The 16,757-nt window shown below is 56.1% G+C and overlaps 2 protein-coding genes across 9 annotated transcripts in view; both read right to left on the reverse strand.

Moving 5' to 3' along the window:
- Positions 1 to 6,175, reverse strand: part of ZNF446 (zinc finger protein 446) — an 18,001-nt gene extending 11,826 nt beyond the window's left edge. Inside the window, exons 1-4 of one of the 6 annotated variants that reach the window (XM_017850569.1) lie at positions 6,155 to 6,175; positions 1,126 to 1,507; positions 860 to 1,049; positions 509 to 603 (exon numbers count right to left, since the gene is read on the reverse strand). In XM_017850569.1, the coding sequence (XP_017706058.1) occupies positions 509 to 603; positions 860 to 1,049; positions 1,126 to 1,467 (627 nt within the window). In that variant the 5' untranslated portion in view covers positions 1,468 to 1,507; positions 6,155 to 6,175. Of the gene's footprint in view, positions 1 to 508; positions 604 to 859; positions 1,050 to 1,125; positions 4,640 to 5,190; positions 5,279 to 6,154 lie in introns of those variants that run through there. The other 5 variants (XM_017850568.1, XM_017850565.1, XM_017850567.1 and 2 more) reach the window with 5 other exon arrangements.
- On the reverse strand, positions 5,263 to 11,946 carry ZNF324 (zinc finger protein 324). 3 transcript variants are annotated; one of them, XR_001881203.1, is made up of 6 exons: positions 11,808 to 11,946; positions 9,720 to 9,846; positions 9,184 to 9,300; positions 6,952 to 8,301; positions 6,155 to 6,306; positions 5,263 to 5,350 (listed from the first exon to the last, which is right to left on the reverse strand). XR_001881203.1 is itself a non-coding variant. In XM_017850562.1 (5 exons), the coding sequence occupies exons 2-5, from the start codon at positions 9,838 to 9,840 to the stop codon at positions 6,215 to 6,217; spliced, it is 1,680 nt and encodes a 559-aa protein (XP_017706051.1). In that variant the 5' UTR covers positions 9,841 to 9,846; positions 11,808 to 11,946; the 3' UTR covers positions 5,404 to 6,214. The 3 variants fall into 3 exon arrangements, 2 of the variants coding, with proteins under 2 accessions (XP_017706051.1, XP_017706052.1); XM_017850562.1 differs by lacking the exon at positions 5,263 to 5,350 and having other exon boundaries at positions 5,404 to 6,306; XM_017850563.1 differs by lacking the exon at positions 5,263 to 5,350 and having other exon boundaries at positions 6,213 to 8,301.
- Between the last annotated feature and the right edge of the window lie 4,811 nt (positions 11,947 to 16,757).

A 16,757-nucleotide genomic window follows, 5' to 3' on the forward strand; every position in this document is an offset into this window, starting at 1 on the left:
TTACTTTTTTTTTTTTTTTTTTTTTTTTGACACACAGTTTTGCTCTTGTTGCCCAGGCTGGAGCACAGTGGTGCGATCTCGGCTCACTGCAACCTCTGCCTCCTGGGTTCAAGCAATTGTCCTGCCTCATCCTCCCTAGTAGCTGGGATTACAGGCGCCTGCCACCACTTCTGGCTAATTTTTGTATTTTTAGTAGAGACGGGGTTTCACCATGTTGGCCAGGCTGGTCTCAAACTCCTGACCTCAGATGATCCACCCACCTCGGCCTCCCGAAGTGCTAGGATTACAGGTGTAAGCCACCATGTCCAGCCCCAAATCCTTTTCAATAATAGATCACCAGTCTGTCCCTCTGCCCCAGATCCTGTGGAGGGGTACAGCTGTTACAGACTCCACTTCTGGGCAGCAAAGAGTCACTAGCCAAGGAGCCTGGAAAACCACGGCAGAGGGCAGCCATGGGGACACTCCCTTCCCACACCTGGGGTCTACGCTTCCCACCTGGAGCGCTCACCTGAATCCTGGGAGGGTGGAAGGATGTGGAGGCTGCTTCTTGGCATCCATGGTGCCCCTCAGGGGACTGCACTGCAAGTGGAGGGCTGGAGGGTGCTGAAGAGTGGGGCAGACGGAAAGGTGGTGTCAGGGGCTGGCCACATGAGCCATGGCAGACAAGGAAACCCTCTGCTGTGTGGCATGGCACCTAGCCAGCCCCTGGCTCCTGCCTCCCAGGGCCCCATCCCAGACAGGGACATCCACATGCAGGAGTCCCGGCCTTGACACAGCCTCTCCTGGGACTCCCACCCTAGCCAGGAGTGTCCACGCTTCCTCCAGGAACCTCCCATCTCGGGTGGGACCCCAATCTCACCCATTTCCTGTCCGTCGACATTGGGCTCCTCCTTCACACTGCAGCTGAGCTGGACAGACCCCTCTATTCTGGTGTCCTGGGGACCCTCCCCAGGGGACTCCACTGTCCCTGAGGGGTGGGGGCTCCCCAATGGTTCCTCTGTCTTCTGGGCTGCAGGGAGCACCTCCTGCTTCAGGATGTGGGCTGTGATCTGAGAAGAAGAGATAGGTCAAAAGGGTTCTAGCCGGGGTCTGTCCCTCCAAGAAGCTGACGCCAGCCACACTCACCCAGCCCAGCAGTTGCCCAGGGTCATGCTGTAGTCCTTCGACTAGGGCAGCGGCCTCGTCAGGACTGCCTGGCCGCTGACCGCGCACCCAGGCCTGGATCTCGGGAGGCAGCGTGCCCAGGAACTGCTCCAGCACCAGCATCTCCAGCATCTGCTCCTTGGAGTGTGCCTCAGGCTGCAGCCACTGGCGACACAGCTCACGCAGCCGGGCCAGGGCTTCTCGGGGACCTGCCACCTCCTGGTAGCAGAACCCTCGGAAGCGGAGGCGGGCAGTCTCAGGCTCCTCGAGGGCAGTCTCTGGGTCCATGAGGGGCAGGCATGGGGGACCCAGAGGGGATGGCATTTTTGCTCAAGGGGGTGGTCTTGGAATCGTCAAGATGGGCCTACAGAAAAGGAAGGGTCAGAATGTCAGCCAAGAGAATCTGGCCAGGGGAAGGCAGACACCAGGCCCAGCCCAGGGAGCTGAGACCAGGACCAAGTGTACTCTGAGGCCAGAGGAGGTAAAGCCAAGAAAGCTGCATGGAAGGAGGAGAGTCACAGGAGCTAAACAATGATGGCAAATGAGGGCAGGAGGAAGTCTGGGGGAGAAATGCTTGGACGCAAGGTGTCCAAGGAGCTTCCTGGAAATTGCAAACAGTTGGGTCCAATAGGTGACTGCTGGAAGATGGCGGTAAAGAGGTGGAGAAGGACAGTCATCAGAGTTCCAGGGCCAGGCTGAGGAGCCACAGACAGTGCCTAGCCGAGGTGGGAGGGGAGTGGTCCAGGGAGGCAGCGGCTAGAAGGTGGAGCCAGGCTGTAAAGTATGGGGGCAAGTCTCCCTCCACAATCTCGGGGATGTTGACTGGGTGGGACCTCCCTTAGGACTGGCTCTGGGGAGGAGTCATGTGGGGCCTATGGGGCAAGGCAAGGGCTGATGTGGACACCGTGTTCGCTGACCACAGCGAACCGTGGATGACTCACACTGCCGGAGCCCGTGCATGTATAAACGAAAGGCCAACGCTCCACGTTGCGTGAGTCGAGGGATGGCCACAGCATCCCGGCCCTGAGGGTCTGGAGTGAAACAAGCCCACCTGGACGGGCCTGAGAGACCAGGCTGATACCCGGCCTATCCGAAGGATGCTCGAACTTCGGGGTCTGTTCCCCAAACGGGAAGGCAAGAGGGAGGTGTTCCAAGAGGACGTGCCCGGGCCGGCCGCACGCAGCGGTGTTGAGGGGGAGGAAAGGCCCGTGTGAAGGCTGAGCCAACGCGCGGGGCCTGTCGGGAGGTGGGCGGGCCCCCCAGGGCGCCGAGAGAGGAGCTGTGCAGGCCCGAGGGCGGCCCCAAACCCTCCCCCGGGGTGGAAAGGCTGCGCCGCCTCTGGCAGCCTGAGCTCACCTCTACCCCGGAGCCTTTGCTGGGAGGCCGCTTCCCGGAAGCGGCGCCGCGCAACGCGGGGAGCCTTAGCCGGGAGTTGCCCCGGCGACGCCGCGCCGACCAATCTCTCGCCTGCACCGAAGGCACCACCCACGCCCTTTGAACTACGTTTCCCATGAGCGTCCGCAAGACAGGCGCGGCCGTGGCCCGCGGACTAGCAATTGCCGCAGCCTGAGGCCTGAGAGGCGCTCTGTTCCTCTAGGAGGTGCCGGAGAGTCCGCGTTATATGGGCTCCCTCCGCCCTGGGAGCAGCTCTCCCCATGCTCTAAACCCGCGCGTCTGTACAGTGGACCGGTTCCTATTGGCAGGTGAGGGGAGAGGCGGGAGGTTTTACCCAATCAGAGGGGGCGCTTGCTTGCCCCCCCCCCCACCGCTCCCACGCCATTTCCCGCGGGCAGCCCCCAGAAAACAGGGCATATCCGCCCGGCTCCAGCTGTTCCCATGGCAACCTTCAGGCGCGTTGCCTCGACTTCCGAAGAGGCTGGAAGTGGCCCAGTGGTTCCCAGGGTCGAGTAGCTCGCTGGCGCTTGCTTCCAAGTGGTCCCGGGAGAGGCGGTGGAAGACCACCCTGAGCCTGGGCTTTCTCCCGGCGGGAGGGTGCGAGGGCCTTCTTTGACCTGTTAAGCGCCCTGAGGAGGTACCAACGGTTGTGACCGCAGTCTCTGACGTCTTCAGATGTCAGTCCAACAAAGTCGGGGGCGGAAGTTTCCCTCCAGGCTGATGGGACGTGCTCAACTGTTTACCTTTTATTTAATTTGGGGAGCAGAACTAGACAGGGTGACACTAGCGTCTCCCAATAAGCAGTGTTTTCTGTATCTGTGGGGTCAGTTTTGCTTCCACACTTAAAGTGGCCGAGCCACGAATTATTCAGTCCTAAATTACACCGCCTGTTTTGGTTTCTTTGGATACCTGGGAATCCCTGCTGCCTGCTCCGGATGAAAAGCAATGGCCTTAATCGCTGACTGGAAGCACTGAGCATGTGCGTGGGTCAGACCTGTCAACTCGGAGCTTTCCAGAGGCCGCCTCAGGTTGATTTTTGGGGATGAGGTGCTTAGGTCTTTTCTCTGGGACTATGCGGAGTCTCAGAAAACAAAAAAACTTTCACCCTCCACCAGGTGGGGAGAGCAGTGGGGCGTTAAGGGCTTCTCAATAGCTGTTCCCCAGGCAGCCTTGTTATAGGTCTCCCGTCTCTGGGCTGCTGGTTCTCAGCCTTCTGCAGTTCTGGAGTCAGCCTGGTGGGAACTCTCTCCACTTCCCCAAGTCGCCACGCAGTATTTGGCCTTCCCTAATGTAGTGACAGCTCTCATCCATGTCTAGCTTAGGCATGCCCTTGCTCCTGACTCCTCTTTCACCATCCTCATACTTGTGGGTTTGTGTGTTTTAAATACTCCCCTCTGTGGTTTCAGTGGATTTCTGAGCGCACTGAGATGCAGGTGTTCAGTCTGACCTTTTGACCTAGAAGCCCAGGGATACTTTTACAGTCACTACCTACTCAAAAGTAAGAGCAGAGGGGGAGGTTGGAGGGAGGTCAGCTGAGGGGCCAAGACCTGCGTGGAGGCGGGAGCCTAGGCTGGGGGCCACTGACCAGTCATGGGTTTGGGGAGGGGGAAATTGGAAGAGGGTGGACAAACTGAGGGACAACAGGGGAACAAGCAGATGTGGAAAGGAGGCTGATGGAGGGAGGAGGCTGGTGGGACGACAAGGTAGGGCACTGAGCCCAGCCTGAGGGGTCAGGCGGGCTCAGGGCAGACACTTTGTTCAAGAAGCATCTATCAAAGGCACAGAAATGATTTCATGTGACTCTCTGGGTATCTACTTGTTTGACAGATGCTTTTGCTCCTGCCTCCCATGGGCTCCCCAGAAAAGTGCTCCTTCAGGCAGGGAAGGGTTATTGTCTGCATTTCACAGCTCTGCAGACTTAGTGGAGGACAATGGTTCCAGGGACCTACTGGGATTCTGGTGGCCCAAGTCTTGCAGGCTCCGGGGGAGCTGGGTCCTGTGTGTCTCCACTCCCTGCAAGAACCTGTGAGGTCGGCCGGGCGCGGTGGCTCAAGCCTGTAATCCCAGCACTTTGGGAGGCTGAGACGGGCGGATCACAAAGTCAGGAGATTGAGACCATCCTGGCTAACACGCTGAAACCCCGTCTCTACTAAAAAATACAAAAAACTAGCTGGGTGAGGTGGCAGGCGCCTGTAGTCCCAGCTACTCGGGAGGCTGAGGCAGGAGAATGGCGTTAACCTGGGAGGCGGAGCTTGCAGTGAGCCGAGATCCGGCCACTGCACTCCAGCCTGGGCAACAGAGCGAGACTCCGTCTCAAAAAAAAACCTGTGAGGTTTCACAGGTAGAAGAATCTGGCCCCAATATCAAGTAAGTGGAGCCTGAGTCTCTGCTCCTTGTGTATAGGGCAGGATAGCTGCAAGATTTTGGAAGCCATGGGATGGAGTGCCCACTGGTCTGGAGGCAGCGTTGCAGGGTCACCACATGGCCACGCCCTCTATCTCAGCAGCAGAAGGGACACAGCCCTGCCTTGGTGTCTCCACCTACCATACTCCCATTGCCAGGATCCACCAGGACTCGTCTCCTAGCCGAGCTGCTGCTCCAGCCAGCCCCACTCTATCCCATTTCATCCAGCTCCTGGCTCCCCCAACCCACCTCTGGCCCTGAAAAGGATACAGGTATCCCACTCCCTCCCGGGGCCGCAGACAGGCTGCATCTCTACTCTGTGGCCTCTTGAGGGTACCCAGGTTGAAGCCAAGTCCAGGAACTTCTGTGATGACAAACGCTGATGGCATGTCGGTATGTTCAATACCATCTGCATTGTATGAGGGTGAAATGGGTGTCAGGTTGCTACTGTTCACACAAATGTTTAAAAAGAAACCTTTATCAGAGAAGCTCTTTGAACTGTTATTAAAAACTGAACCATGCTCTGGAGGTCCCAACTGCTGTACAGGAAACTGCAACACCTATTCCGAGTTGCAGAAGCTAGTCGTTTTTTTTTTGTTTTCATTAAGGAGAACATGAATTTGCTTGGAGGTGAGGCTCCAGGTAGGGACACAGCCTGGTCTGCTGAAGGCCACAGGAAGCAAATGGCCCCCCAGTCCACCCTTCTGTCCCTGCCATGCAGGGCCATTACACTGGGGTGGGGAGGTCCGCAGGAGGGTGTCACACATTGCCTTAGGTAATAGCAAGTCCTTCCTATTCAGCTCTCTGTCCAGCCTCCAAATGAGGAGGGATAACAGGGGATGGGGGGGAAGTGGCCACCAAACCCAGCAAAAATGAGCAGCTCCATCTTGTCTGAAGTTAACATCATCCCCCTCGGGTGTAAAGGGGGACCTTGGTAAACGAGTCAGTGACAGGCCTTGGCCAAGCTGAGACTTGGGCGAACACCTGAACAAGTGCCACTGGAAAGCCATCATCCTAGCTCTGTCCTTCCAAAGCTGAGAGTCACATGTTCCCCCATGGGCATCCCTCTCCTGAGTCGGCTATGTGTGTGAAGCCAGGCCAGGCCCTCATACCTGACCAACCAGAGTGCAGCCCCGGAGATGAGGCATCTGGATGCTGGATCAGTCCACCCGGACTTGGGTGCCGACTCCACTGTGTGCCATGGGAAACTCACCTTCCCCTGTGTCTCAGTTTCCTCATCTTCCAAGTCAGGATACCAGTGACAGCAGCCATCTCACAGGGCTTCAGGAGAAATTTCCCAGCACTCAGGACAGGAGCTGGCAGTGAGCACGTGTTGGCTCTCATTAGGACCCCACCTGTCAGCGTCTGCAAACATGATGTTCAGTGGACCCAAACCTTTTCTTTTTCCCAGAGGAGGTGGCTGACACTGAGAGCCCACACCCTGATTCCCAGTCCCTTGTGGTCTCTTGTCTGCTAGGCTGGCCTCTAGGAAGCCTTGGATGAACAGAGGCAGTGGTGGGTTGAGAATACCCTCAGTGGGCATCTATCCAGCGGCCAGTTTGTGTGCCGCTGTCATGTTTCTCTAGGCCACCCCCAACCCATGCCCGCATCCCCTCACCTTAGCACCCACTGTCAACACATGAAGCAGCACCACAGTGCAGTGCTGTGACTGTCCGCCTCCTACTGGCTCTGAATAGTCTCGGCCCACTAGAGTTCAGCCACCACATCCTCCCCAGGATGCTTCTGCAGTGCTACCTCTTTGGGGATGGAGGTGTGATCTGTGGGTGAACTGGCAAATCCTGTCCCCAAGTGCAAATGAAATCACAGCCAAAGCCCTAACAAGCACGGGGCTTTTTCTCTGCTGTGGATCTGCAGAGGACATACGCCCTTCAGCTGTGGACGGGATTCACACAAGGCCAGGGCTGCACCTGTGACCTCAGACCTCCCCTGGCTCCGAGACGGCGGCTGGGCCCGAGGCGGGAGTGGGCTCGGTTTCCTTCCCCGGCGCACCTTCTGATGAAGTCGCGGAAACAGACCTGGCCTGGGTGTGCAAGCTGGCCCTGGATCGCCGGACGGGCTTCTCGCCGGTGTGGATCCTCTGGTGGTGGAAGAGGGCCGGGCGCTCACGGAAGGCGCGGCCACACTGCGTGCACACGAAGGGCTTCTCGCCCGTGTGAATGCGCCGGTGGCTCAGCAGCACAGCGCCCTTGGCAAAGGCCTTGCCACAGTCCCCACAGCGGAAGGGCCGCTCGCCCGTGTGCAGGAGCTGGTGCTGGGTGAGGTTGGAGCTGTGGCTAAAGGCGCGGCCGCACTGTGGGCAGGCGAAGGGCTTCTCGCCTGTGTGCACGCGCTGGTGCTTAAAGAGCGAGGAGCCCTGGCTGAAGGCGGCACCGCAGAGCGCACACACGAAGGGCTTCTCGCCCGTGTGCGTACGCTCGTGCTGGATCAGGTGCGAGTTGCGGCAGAAGCGGCGGCCACACTGTGCGCAGGCATAGGGACGCCCGCCCGCGTGGATCTTGCGGTGCTGGCTGAGGTTGGAGCCGTGGCTGAAGGCCTTGCCGCACTCGGAGCAGCTGAAGGACTTCTCCGCCGTGTGGATGCGCTGGTGCCGCACCAGTGAGGAGCTGTGCCGGAAGGCCTTGCCGCACACGGGGCAGGCGTAGGGCGTCTCGCCGCTGTGGATGCGCTGGTGCTGCGTCAGGTGCGACGTCTGGCTGAAGGCCTTGCCGCACTGGGCGCACTCGTAGGGCCGCTCCCCGGTGTGGGTGCGTAGGTGCTTGAGGAGGTCGGAGCTCTTCACGAACACTTTGCTGCACGCCCTGCATTCGAAGGACTTCTCCCCAGCGGGGAGAGCCTCGCCCAGCTCATCCCAGGTCGAGGGCTCCTGGCCACCGAGGAGTCTCTGAGGATCCTGCCAAGTTGGACCCATTCCATGATGCCCCCGACCGCTGGCGGCCTCCAGATCCGGGGCATTCCCGAAGGCTCTCCCAGGGACCTCCTGTGCACATGGTTTCTGCCGCTCAGGGGTCCTGGGCTGCCTCCCAGGCACCGAGTGCTCTGTGAGCGTCTTTTCCCTAGGCTGGCCGCCCTCGGGAGGCCTAAGTGGGGAGGTCAGTCGCAGGCTGACGCTGGCTTGCCCACTGCCCGAGCCTAGCAGGAGTCTCTCCCAGTAGATCACCGACACCCCTGTGGGTTTTCTCTCCCGACATGGGGAGGCACCCCGTTGTCGCTGCAGGCTTTTTACACTGTGGCAGGCACCGGCAACTGGGAAGACGCTAGTAGTCATCCCAGGTGTGGTATCTGGGAAAGCTGGTGGCCATTCTCCAGAAACATCTCCATCCTCTGCCAAACTCCAGGAACCTAAAGGCAGAGAAACGGTGGTTGCCGGGGGCATCCTGATTAGGAGAGGACCAGGGCAGGTTGAGTGAACAGGCAAGAAGGAACCAGGGGGAGGCTGACACAAAACTTAGGGGAAAAGTAGAGGCGAGGCCGGCCCTCCAGGAGAGGGCTGGGGTTTGGAGGAACCATCTGCCCTGACAGGTGTGGCACTGACTACACTGGGGACTCCCATGAGCAAGACGGCAGCCCCCAGACACCCAGGATGTGAAGCTGAGGAAAACTGAGCGGCTGCTGTATGCCATATACATCTCCGCACTGGCTATTCCGCCCACTTCCTGTCCATTTCCCCCCCATGGGCCCCCCCCCCCACCGCCCTCAGGCACCCACTCCTCAACCTGCTCTTGCAATGACTTCCATCCAGTGCTCTAGACTATACTCCTGAATCCTGCTTACTGCCTCCCTCTCCCACCACACCATGAGCCCCAGAAAAGCAGGACCAGGATCATCCTGATTGAGCCTGTGCCTACATTGCCTGGAATGGGCCTGACCACTGTGAGCACTCAGGAAACGTTTGCTGAACACAAAGATGAATGATGGGTGAAAGATATGACCTATTAATTATGGCAGTGACTAGCCATGAAGGGTTTGGGGCCAGCCCAGGTGATGGCAGGACTCTGAGATGGTCTCACCACAGCCTGAGTACCCTTCTGTGTCAACCCAGCTCCTGTGCCCTTCCTTCAAGGGCGGCTAAGGCTGCAGCCTCCAGGAGGGGCTGATGATAGAAGGGAAGGGAATCAGGTGGGAGGCAGGTGAGGAGGGTGCTTCTGGGGAGTCTGGGAAGCAGGCACAGAGGCGTGGCCACAGGTTGGTCCCGAGTTCACCCCACCCTGAGCTCCCACTCACCAGGGTTGCGCCTCCTGTAGGTGTTCCTGGACAGGACCGTGTCCGTTCCACTGGGAACCCAGGGCTCCTCGCCACGCTCAAGTTGGATGACCACACGAGGTCGAGAGGTGGAGAGTCCTGTGAGGAGGAGGTACAGGTTAGAGTCCAGCCCCAGCTCAAGACAACCGACCTCCAAACAGAGGGCAGGAGTCAGGGCTTCATGGAAACAGAAAATGTCATCTGTGCAACAGGAGAATCTAAAGATGGCACAGGGCAAGGGGCTCACAGGAATAGCTCATTCACCCCAGGGCAGCAACTGTGCCCAGAGCACCAAAGGAAGGGGACTGAGCCCAGGCTTGGAGAAGCCACAGCTGGACAGGGCCAAAGGAAGTGGTTGAGCCAACCAGACTGCATGTCTACAGGACCAGACTCCTATTCCACATGACCCCCGGCTGCAAGGTATGGGCCTGCTCGTCAGCCACCAGGGAGGTGAGGGGCAGTCCCGGCCAGTCAGCTTCTCATCAACAGCCTGTTTCATGGAGTATCCAGGACCTTACCCAGCGAGGCCACAAGTGCAAAGTTGTCCAGCATCACACGGCGGTACAGGGCCCTCTGGGCTGTGTCCAGGAGCCCCCACTCCTCCTGGGAGAAGTACACAGCCACATCCTCGAAGGCCATCTGGTCCTAAAAGAGCAGGGAGGAGGAGACAGGCATGGTCTAAGGCTGGGTTATCCAATCTTTTGGCTTCCCTGGGCCACACTGGAAGAATTGTCTTGGGCAACACATAAAATACACTAATGACAGCTGATGAGCTAGAAAAAAAAATTTGGAAAAACATCTCATGTTTTAAGAAAGTTTACGAACTTGTTCTGGGCTGCAGCCATCCTGGGCCGTGGGTTGGACAAGCTTGGTTTAAGGTATGGCTGTGAGCCAGGACCAAGCTCCCCATCCCAACAGCCACCTCCCATGATGTCCCTCAGACACTCACCCTCCTTCCCTGGGTTCTGCCCCCACCATCTTCAGATGGCATTTCCCTCACATGTCTGGGAACCCTCCCCTCTGCCCTCCCTAACCAGACCCCAGATGCCTTCTTGGCCTACCCACTGGCCACGCCATACACAAGCAAACTAGAGCAAGCCCTGGCTAAGCCCTCAGCTGCCACACCAAGGGCAGCCCCAGGTATCCACTCATGACTCAGCATGACCAGATGCGCCTTTCCTGCTCTTGGAACAAGAAACTCTGTAAGTCCCAGCTGGGGCTTCCCAGGCATACCCATCACTGGGACCCTCCCCTGCTGAGCCTGCTTGCCAGACATTTCCAGGCTGCTCATCCAACCTGAGGGACTGGATGATTTTCACCAGTCACCACAGGGGAGCAGCCCCAAAAACCTGTGAACACAGAGGAACTCTATCTCTTCCTCTTTCCACGGTGTCCCCTCTCTTTCCTCCCCTCTGTTGCTACCCTCCCCTCCTCAGCTCGGTGCTAGGCTCTTCCCAGTAGCCCCAGTCATCCCAGCTGGTCTTCTTCACGCTCAAGCCATAACTGCCCACACCTGGCTGAGTCCCTACCCATTCCTCAGTCCAGTTCATAGGCCCTGTCCTCAGCCCAGGTCACCAACAACGTCAGGTCCAGTGACATGACCAACCTGGGACATCCCAGACTCCTGATCTTTTCCCCAAAGGAAACCTGCTTTCCCTTCAAGTCTCCTTTCTGTCTACAGCAGCTCCCTTCTTCCAGGCGCTCAGGCTGAACAACATGAAGCAGTTCGTTCTTCAAACAGCCCACACCTGATGCATCCGCAGATCCACCAGAATTCACCTGGCCGCTCACCTCCACTGCTGCCCAGACTGTGGCAGTCGGTTCTTCCCTTCATGCCAACACCCCTGCATGTCTGTTCTCCACGCAACAAACGGTGGAACCGTTTTAAAGTCCCAGCTCAGAGGATGTCCTGATTCTGTTCAAAACCCGACGCCCTCGAGATAAAGCCCACCTCCTCGCCTGCTACTGCAGCCACACACGTCCCCTCTCCCTCAGCTCCACATCGAGAGCGCTCAGGCCCAGAAGCGCCTGGGCTCCGGCTCCCCTCCCAGGTTTTGCATACGAAGGACTCTCCCCTCGGAGCTTCCTTCAGGACCTCAGCCCCCTGACTGCCGGAAGTCGGGAGCCCACCGGTGCCCTGGACACAGGGGTTTGCATTGACCCCCGCAACCCCCCAGAGCGGGGAGAGGAAAGACGACGAGGCGAGGTCTAGGAAGCGGCCTCCCTCCGTGGGGGCGCGGTCTGAGGGAGCAGGGGCTCCCCTGCCTCCCCGGCGCGGGCTTGTCAGCGCCGCCGCCGCCAGCGGAACCCGCAGCTGGGAGGGAAGAAAGGAGTGAACCACCCGGCACCGCCATCCCCGCCCGCAGCGTCCCAGGGCCGCCCCGCGCCTCAGCCTCCCCGCCAGTCATGGACGTGGAACGCCCAGCGCGCAGCCTCCTGGGCTGCCGCACGGTGGGAGAGCGCATGGCTCCCGCCGCGGCCCGACAGTCCCCGGGACGCCCACAACGCACTCTGAGAAACAGAGGCTTGGGGGCGCGGCCGGCGGCCGGCGCCCTTGGTCACGACGCGTGCGCAGGGCAGGCCCGACGCGTGCCCTCAGCCAGTACCTTCCTCGCCGCCAGCCTCGGGCCCCGGGAACCTCCTGGAAACTGGCCCCGACCCGCGGGCCCCAGCCCAGACCACCGGTATGGCCTGACGCGAGCGGCCAATGACAGTCCCACCGCCGGAACTCCAGCCCTTCGCTTCTCATTGGCCCAATGCGCGCCGCGGACGCTTGCGCACAGCCTTCCGGGTCATGTGGCTCCCGCCTGTTTCCCTGCGTGGAGGCGGGGCCACTGCCGGTCTCCTTGGCAACGCCCAAGCCCCCGCCGCGCGCGGTGTTGGGAAATGGAGTCGCGCGGCGGCCTCGGGTTTTCGAGGGTTTGGTGGCGCTGGTGCACTCGCCCGGTGTGTAGTCCTGCCTTCGGCATTCCCAGTGTCCTCCCAAGCAGCCCGAGACTAAACCCTGCAGGTGCAAAAGCAGAAACTGCCGAGGTTCCAGAAGGCAACACCAGCAGGCAGCACGCAGGAGAAAACGCACCGGGTAGGGCAGGTGTAGGTGGAGGCGCCAAAGCCTGGAGCTCAGGGTTCCCTTCCCAGCTCCGCCTCTCACTGACTGTGCGTCCTGGGCGCGGGTTCGACCTCTCTATGTCAGTGTCCCGTAAAGGTTTAAGGTCAGGTTTTCAACCTTTACACCAAGAATTCTCAGCCCGTAACCCTACATTTGTCTCAAGTCTGTGATTGTTCTTGGACTCTTGCCCAAAGCATCTGTTTTCCTTGTAATTTGGATGGGCCGAAGGTACTTCCCTAGCCTTGCTTGTCCTTAGACCATCTAGTTCTTGTCTTGCCCCACACATCACAATATTGATTCTTTTTTCCTTTTTTCTTGGGACCCATTTAAGTGTTTTTTGTTTTTTTTTGACAGGGTCTTATTCTGTTGCCCATGCTGGAGTGCAGTGGCACGATCTCGGCTCACTGCAACCTCTGCCTCCAGGTTGAAGTGATCCTCCCGCCTCACCCTCCCTAGTAGCTGGGACCACAGGTGCGCGCCACCACGCCTGGCTAATTTTTTTATTTTTAGTAGAGACGGAATTTCACCATGTTGGCCAGGCTGGTCTTGAACTCCTAACCTTAGGTGATCCGCCCGCCTCGGTTTCCCAAAGTGCTGGGATTACAGGCCAATTTAAGTGTCTTTGACACATAAAAACGAAAGAGCAGTCTCAATAGACTGTCCCTCTTGGCAGAGAATAAAAGGTTCTCTCTGTCTTGTTTTTGGAACCTGTAGACAGTTCTCAGGTGTCCAGTTCCTTAACTCTTTTTGCCTCCCTCCCTCTATACCTACCTCCATCTATAACTATCTCTCTGTCAAATGTCAGCTATAACTGTCCACCTAATTGATTCTACTTGTAAATCCTTGTAGAGCAAGGGAGCTCATCATGTTTCGAATGTTTTAATATAAATTTTGCTACTTTGAAAGAATTTAAGAACATTTCAGGACTAGGTGCAGTGGCTCACACCTGGAATCTGAGCACTTTGGATGGCCAAGGTTAGCGATCACTTGAGCCTAGGAGTTTGAGACCAGCCTGAGCAACAAAATGAGGCCCCATCTGTATAAAAAAATAGAAAAATTAGCTGAGCATGGTCTTGCAAACCTGTAATACCAGCTACATGGGAGACTGAGGTGGGAGGATTGCTTGAGCTCAGGAGTTGGAGTGTTCAGTGAGCGATGATGGAGCCACTGCACTCCAGCCTGGGTAAGAGAGAGACCCTTTCTCAGGAAAAAAACAAACAAAAACCCTGAAAAAAAAAAAAAAACCCAACACTTAGAAGTATTAAAGTTGTGATTTAATCAAATGCTTAGAGGCATTACTACCATTTCAAGCAGTGTATGCATGTTTGGAGGCATTTTAACTCTTCAAACGTTTCATTTTTTAATTTTTTATTTAATTATTTATTTGAGACAGCATCTTGCTCTGTCACCCAGGCTGGAGCAGAGTGGCACAATTTCGGCTCACTGCCATCTCTGCCTCCTGGGCTCAAGAGATTTGTGTGCCTCAGCCTCCCGAATAGTTGGAATTACAGGTGCATGCCACCACACCCATCTAATTTTTTGTATTTTTAGTAAAGACAAGGTTTCACCATGTTGGTTGGGCTGGTCTCGAACTCCTGACCTCAAGTGATCCACCTGCCTTGACCTCCCAAAGTGCTGGGATTATAAGTGTGAGCCACTGCACCTGGCCTGAGTGTTATTTTGATATTTTCTTTTTTAGTTTTTTTTTTTTTTTTTTTTTTTTGATGTAGTCTTGCTCTGTGGCCCAGAATGGAGTGCAATGGCATGATCTCTGCTCACTGCAACCTTTGCCTCCCAGGTTCAAGTGATTCTCCTGCCTCAGCCTCCCAGGTAGCTGGGATTACAGGTGCCTGCAACCATGCCAGACTAATTTTTGTATTTTTACTAGAGACAGGGTTTCACCATGTTGACCAAGCTGGTGTTTAATTCCTGACCTCAGGTGATCCACCCGCCTTGGCCTCCCAAAGTGCTGGGATTACAGGCATGAGCCACTGTGCCCGACCGCCTGAGTGATATTTTCTAACACATTTTCTACTTCTCATGCTGGTGTGACCTATAAGATGACTGGTATATGGTATGCTATCAGTCATAATGATGATTATTGAGTTCTTGGCCACAAAAAATAAAATGGCCAATTTTTTTTTTTTTTTTTTTTTTGACAATCACATCTTTAACCGTGCCATTTTAAGTTTTGTCCTCTTCCTTCTTGGGGAATGGGACTGCCTCAGTTGGAGATCTGGAATGATTGAAGATGTCTACTCAAGCAGGGCGGCATTTTTTAAAAATGAAAAATCTGCGAGTCAATGCTTTTGAGTTTAGCTTGCACAAGGATTGGTTAAGAATACCTGATATAGGCCGGGCGCAGTGGCTCACGCCTGTAATCCCAGCACTTTGGGAGGCTGAGGCGGGCGGGTCACGAGGTCAGGAGATCGAGACCATCCTGGCTAACATGGTGAAACGCCATCCCTACTAAAAATACAAAAAAATTAGCCGGGCGTGGTGGCGGCGCCTGTAATCCCAGCTACTCGGGAGGCTGAGGCAGGAGAATGGCGTGAACCCAGGAGGTGGAGCTTGCAGTGAGCCCAGATCGCGCCACGGCACTCCAGCCTGAGGGACAGAGCGAGACTCCGCCTCAAAAACAAAAAACAAAACAAAAAAAACAAAGAATACCTGATGTGCCTCCCCCAACTTCTTTTTTTATTTTGAGACAGGGTCTGGCTCTTCTGCCCAGGCTGGAGTACAGTGGCACAATCCACCTCACTGCAACCTCTGCCTCCTGGGCTCAAGTCATCCTCCCACCTCAGCCTCCCCAGTAGCTGGGACTACAAGTGCATGCCAGCTAATTTTTGCTTTTTTTGTTGTTATTGTTGAGATGGGGTTTCATCATGTTGCCCAGGTTGGAGTTCTCTTCAACATGGTTGTAGGGAGTCCTTTATTAGATGGCATTTCTCATAAACAGAATCTCCAGGTTGGAGCCCTTGATCTTTGATATTTTGTCTCCCCGGAGCTCACATTAAGGAGAGTTGGTTTGTAGGCTCCTTCATTCAGGACCATTGGAAAAGCCTTAGGCCACGGAGGGTTAAAAGTTTCTGTAAGCTTTGTAAATTGATTTTTTAATTACCTTATTTGTACATTCCAGCAATCTGGAAGACTGAGAGTAGTATGCAAAATCGGAATTCTAAATAACCAGTCATATGTTAAAGTAGATTGAATTGTTTCATCAGTGAAATAGATTCCTTGGTTGCTGTGAAGCTTCAAAGGAACTCCCCAAGAAGGAAGAGGACAAAACTTTTTTTAAATTTAATTTCTTTTTTTGAGACAGAGTCTCGCTCTGTCACCCAGGCTGGAGTGCAGTGATGTGATCTCGGCTCACTGCAAGCTCCGCCTCCCGGGTTCACGCCATTCTCCTGCCTCTGCCTCCCAAGTAGCTGGGACTACAGGTGCCCGCCACCCTGCCCGGCTAATTTTTTTGTATTTTTAGTAGAGACGGGGTTTCACCGTGTTAGCCAGGATGGTCTCGATCTCCTGACCTTGTGATCCACCCGTCTCGGTCTCCCAAAGTGCTGGGATTACAGGCGTGCACGCCCAGCCAACTTTGTGTGTGTGTGTGATAGAGTTTTCCTCTTATTGCCCAGACTGGAGTGCAATGGCTGGATCTCGGCTCACTGCAAACTCCACCTCCTGGGTTCAAGTGAGTCTTCTGCCTCAGCCTCCTGAGTAGCTGAGGTTACAGGCATGGGCCACCACGCCTGGCTGATTTTGTATTTTTAGTAGAGATAGGGTTTCTCCATGTTGGTCAGGCTGGTCTCGAACTCCTGACCCCACATGATCTGCCTGCCCCGGCCTCTCAAAGTGCTGGGATTACAGGCATGAGCCACTGTGCCCGGCTGAGGACAAAACTTAAAATGGCCATGGTTAAAGATGTAATTGTCAAAAAAATTTTGGTCAATTTTTTGTGGCCTAAAAGTCAACATAGGCCAGGTACGGTGGCTCACGCCTGTAATCCCAGCACTTTGGAAGGCTGAGGTAGGCAGATCACAAGGTCGGGAGTTTGAGACCAGCCTGACCAACATAGAGAAACCCCATCTATGTAAAAAACTGGCACAGTTGAAAGGCAGAGCATCTAGAGCTTTAAAAAATTAAGAATTCCAGGCTGGGCGCGGTGGCTCACTCCTGTAATCCCAGCACTTTGGGAGGCTGAGGCTGGCAGGTCACGAGGTCAGGAGATCGAGACCATTCTGGCTAACACGGTGAAACGCCATCTCTACTAAAAACACACACACACAAATTAGCCGGGCATGGTGGCGGGCGCCTGTAGTCCCAGCTACTTGGGAGGCTGAGGGAGGAGAATGTTGTGAACCGGCGGGGTGGAGCCGAAATCGCGCCACTGCACTCCAGCCTGGGTGACAGAGCAAGAGTCGGTCTCAAAAAAAAAAAAAAAAAAAAA

Source organism: Rhinopithecus bieti, unplaced genomic scaffold (genome assembly GCF_001698545.2).
Source record: "Rhinopithecus bieti isolate Rb0 unplaced genomic scaffold, ASM169854v2 scaffold_32008, whole genome shotgun sequence".
Classification (NCBI taxonomy): domain Eukaryota; kingdom Metazoa; phylum Chordata; class Mammalia; order Primates; family Cercopithecidae; genus Rhinopithecus; species Rhinopithecus bieti.

Bases quoted from the DNA above. Each gene is read 5' to 3' on its own strand.
- ZNF324 (XM_017850562.1), bottom strand. From the start codon at position 9,840: ATGGCCTTCGAGGATGTGGCTGTGTACTTCTCCCAGGAGGAGTGGGGG. The intron at 8,302-9,183 runs GTGAGTGGGAGC...CTCTGCCTTTAG, and splicing joins CTACAGGAGGCGCAACCCTG to GTTCCTGGAGTTTGGCAGAG. The intron at 6,307-6,951 runs GTGCGCCGGGGA...TCATGTTTGCAG, and splicing joins TTCCGCGACTTCATCAGAAG to ACGCTGACAGGTGGGGTCCT.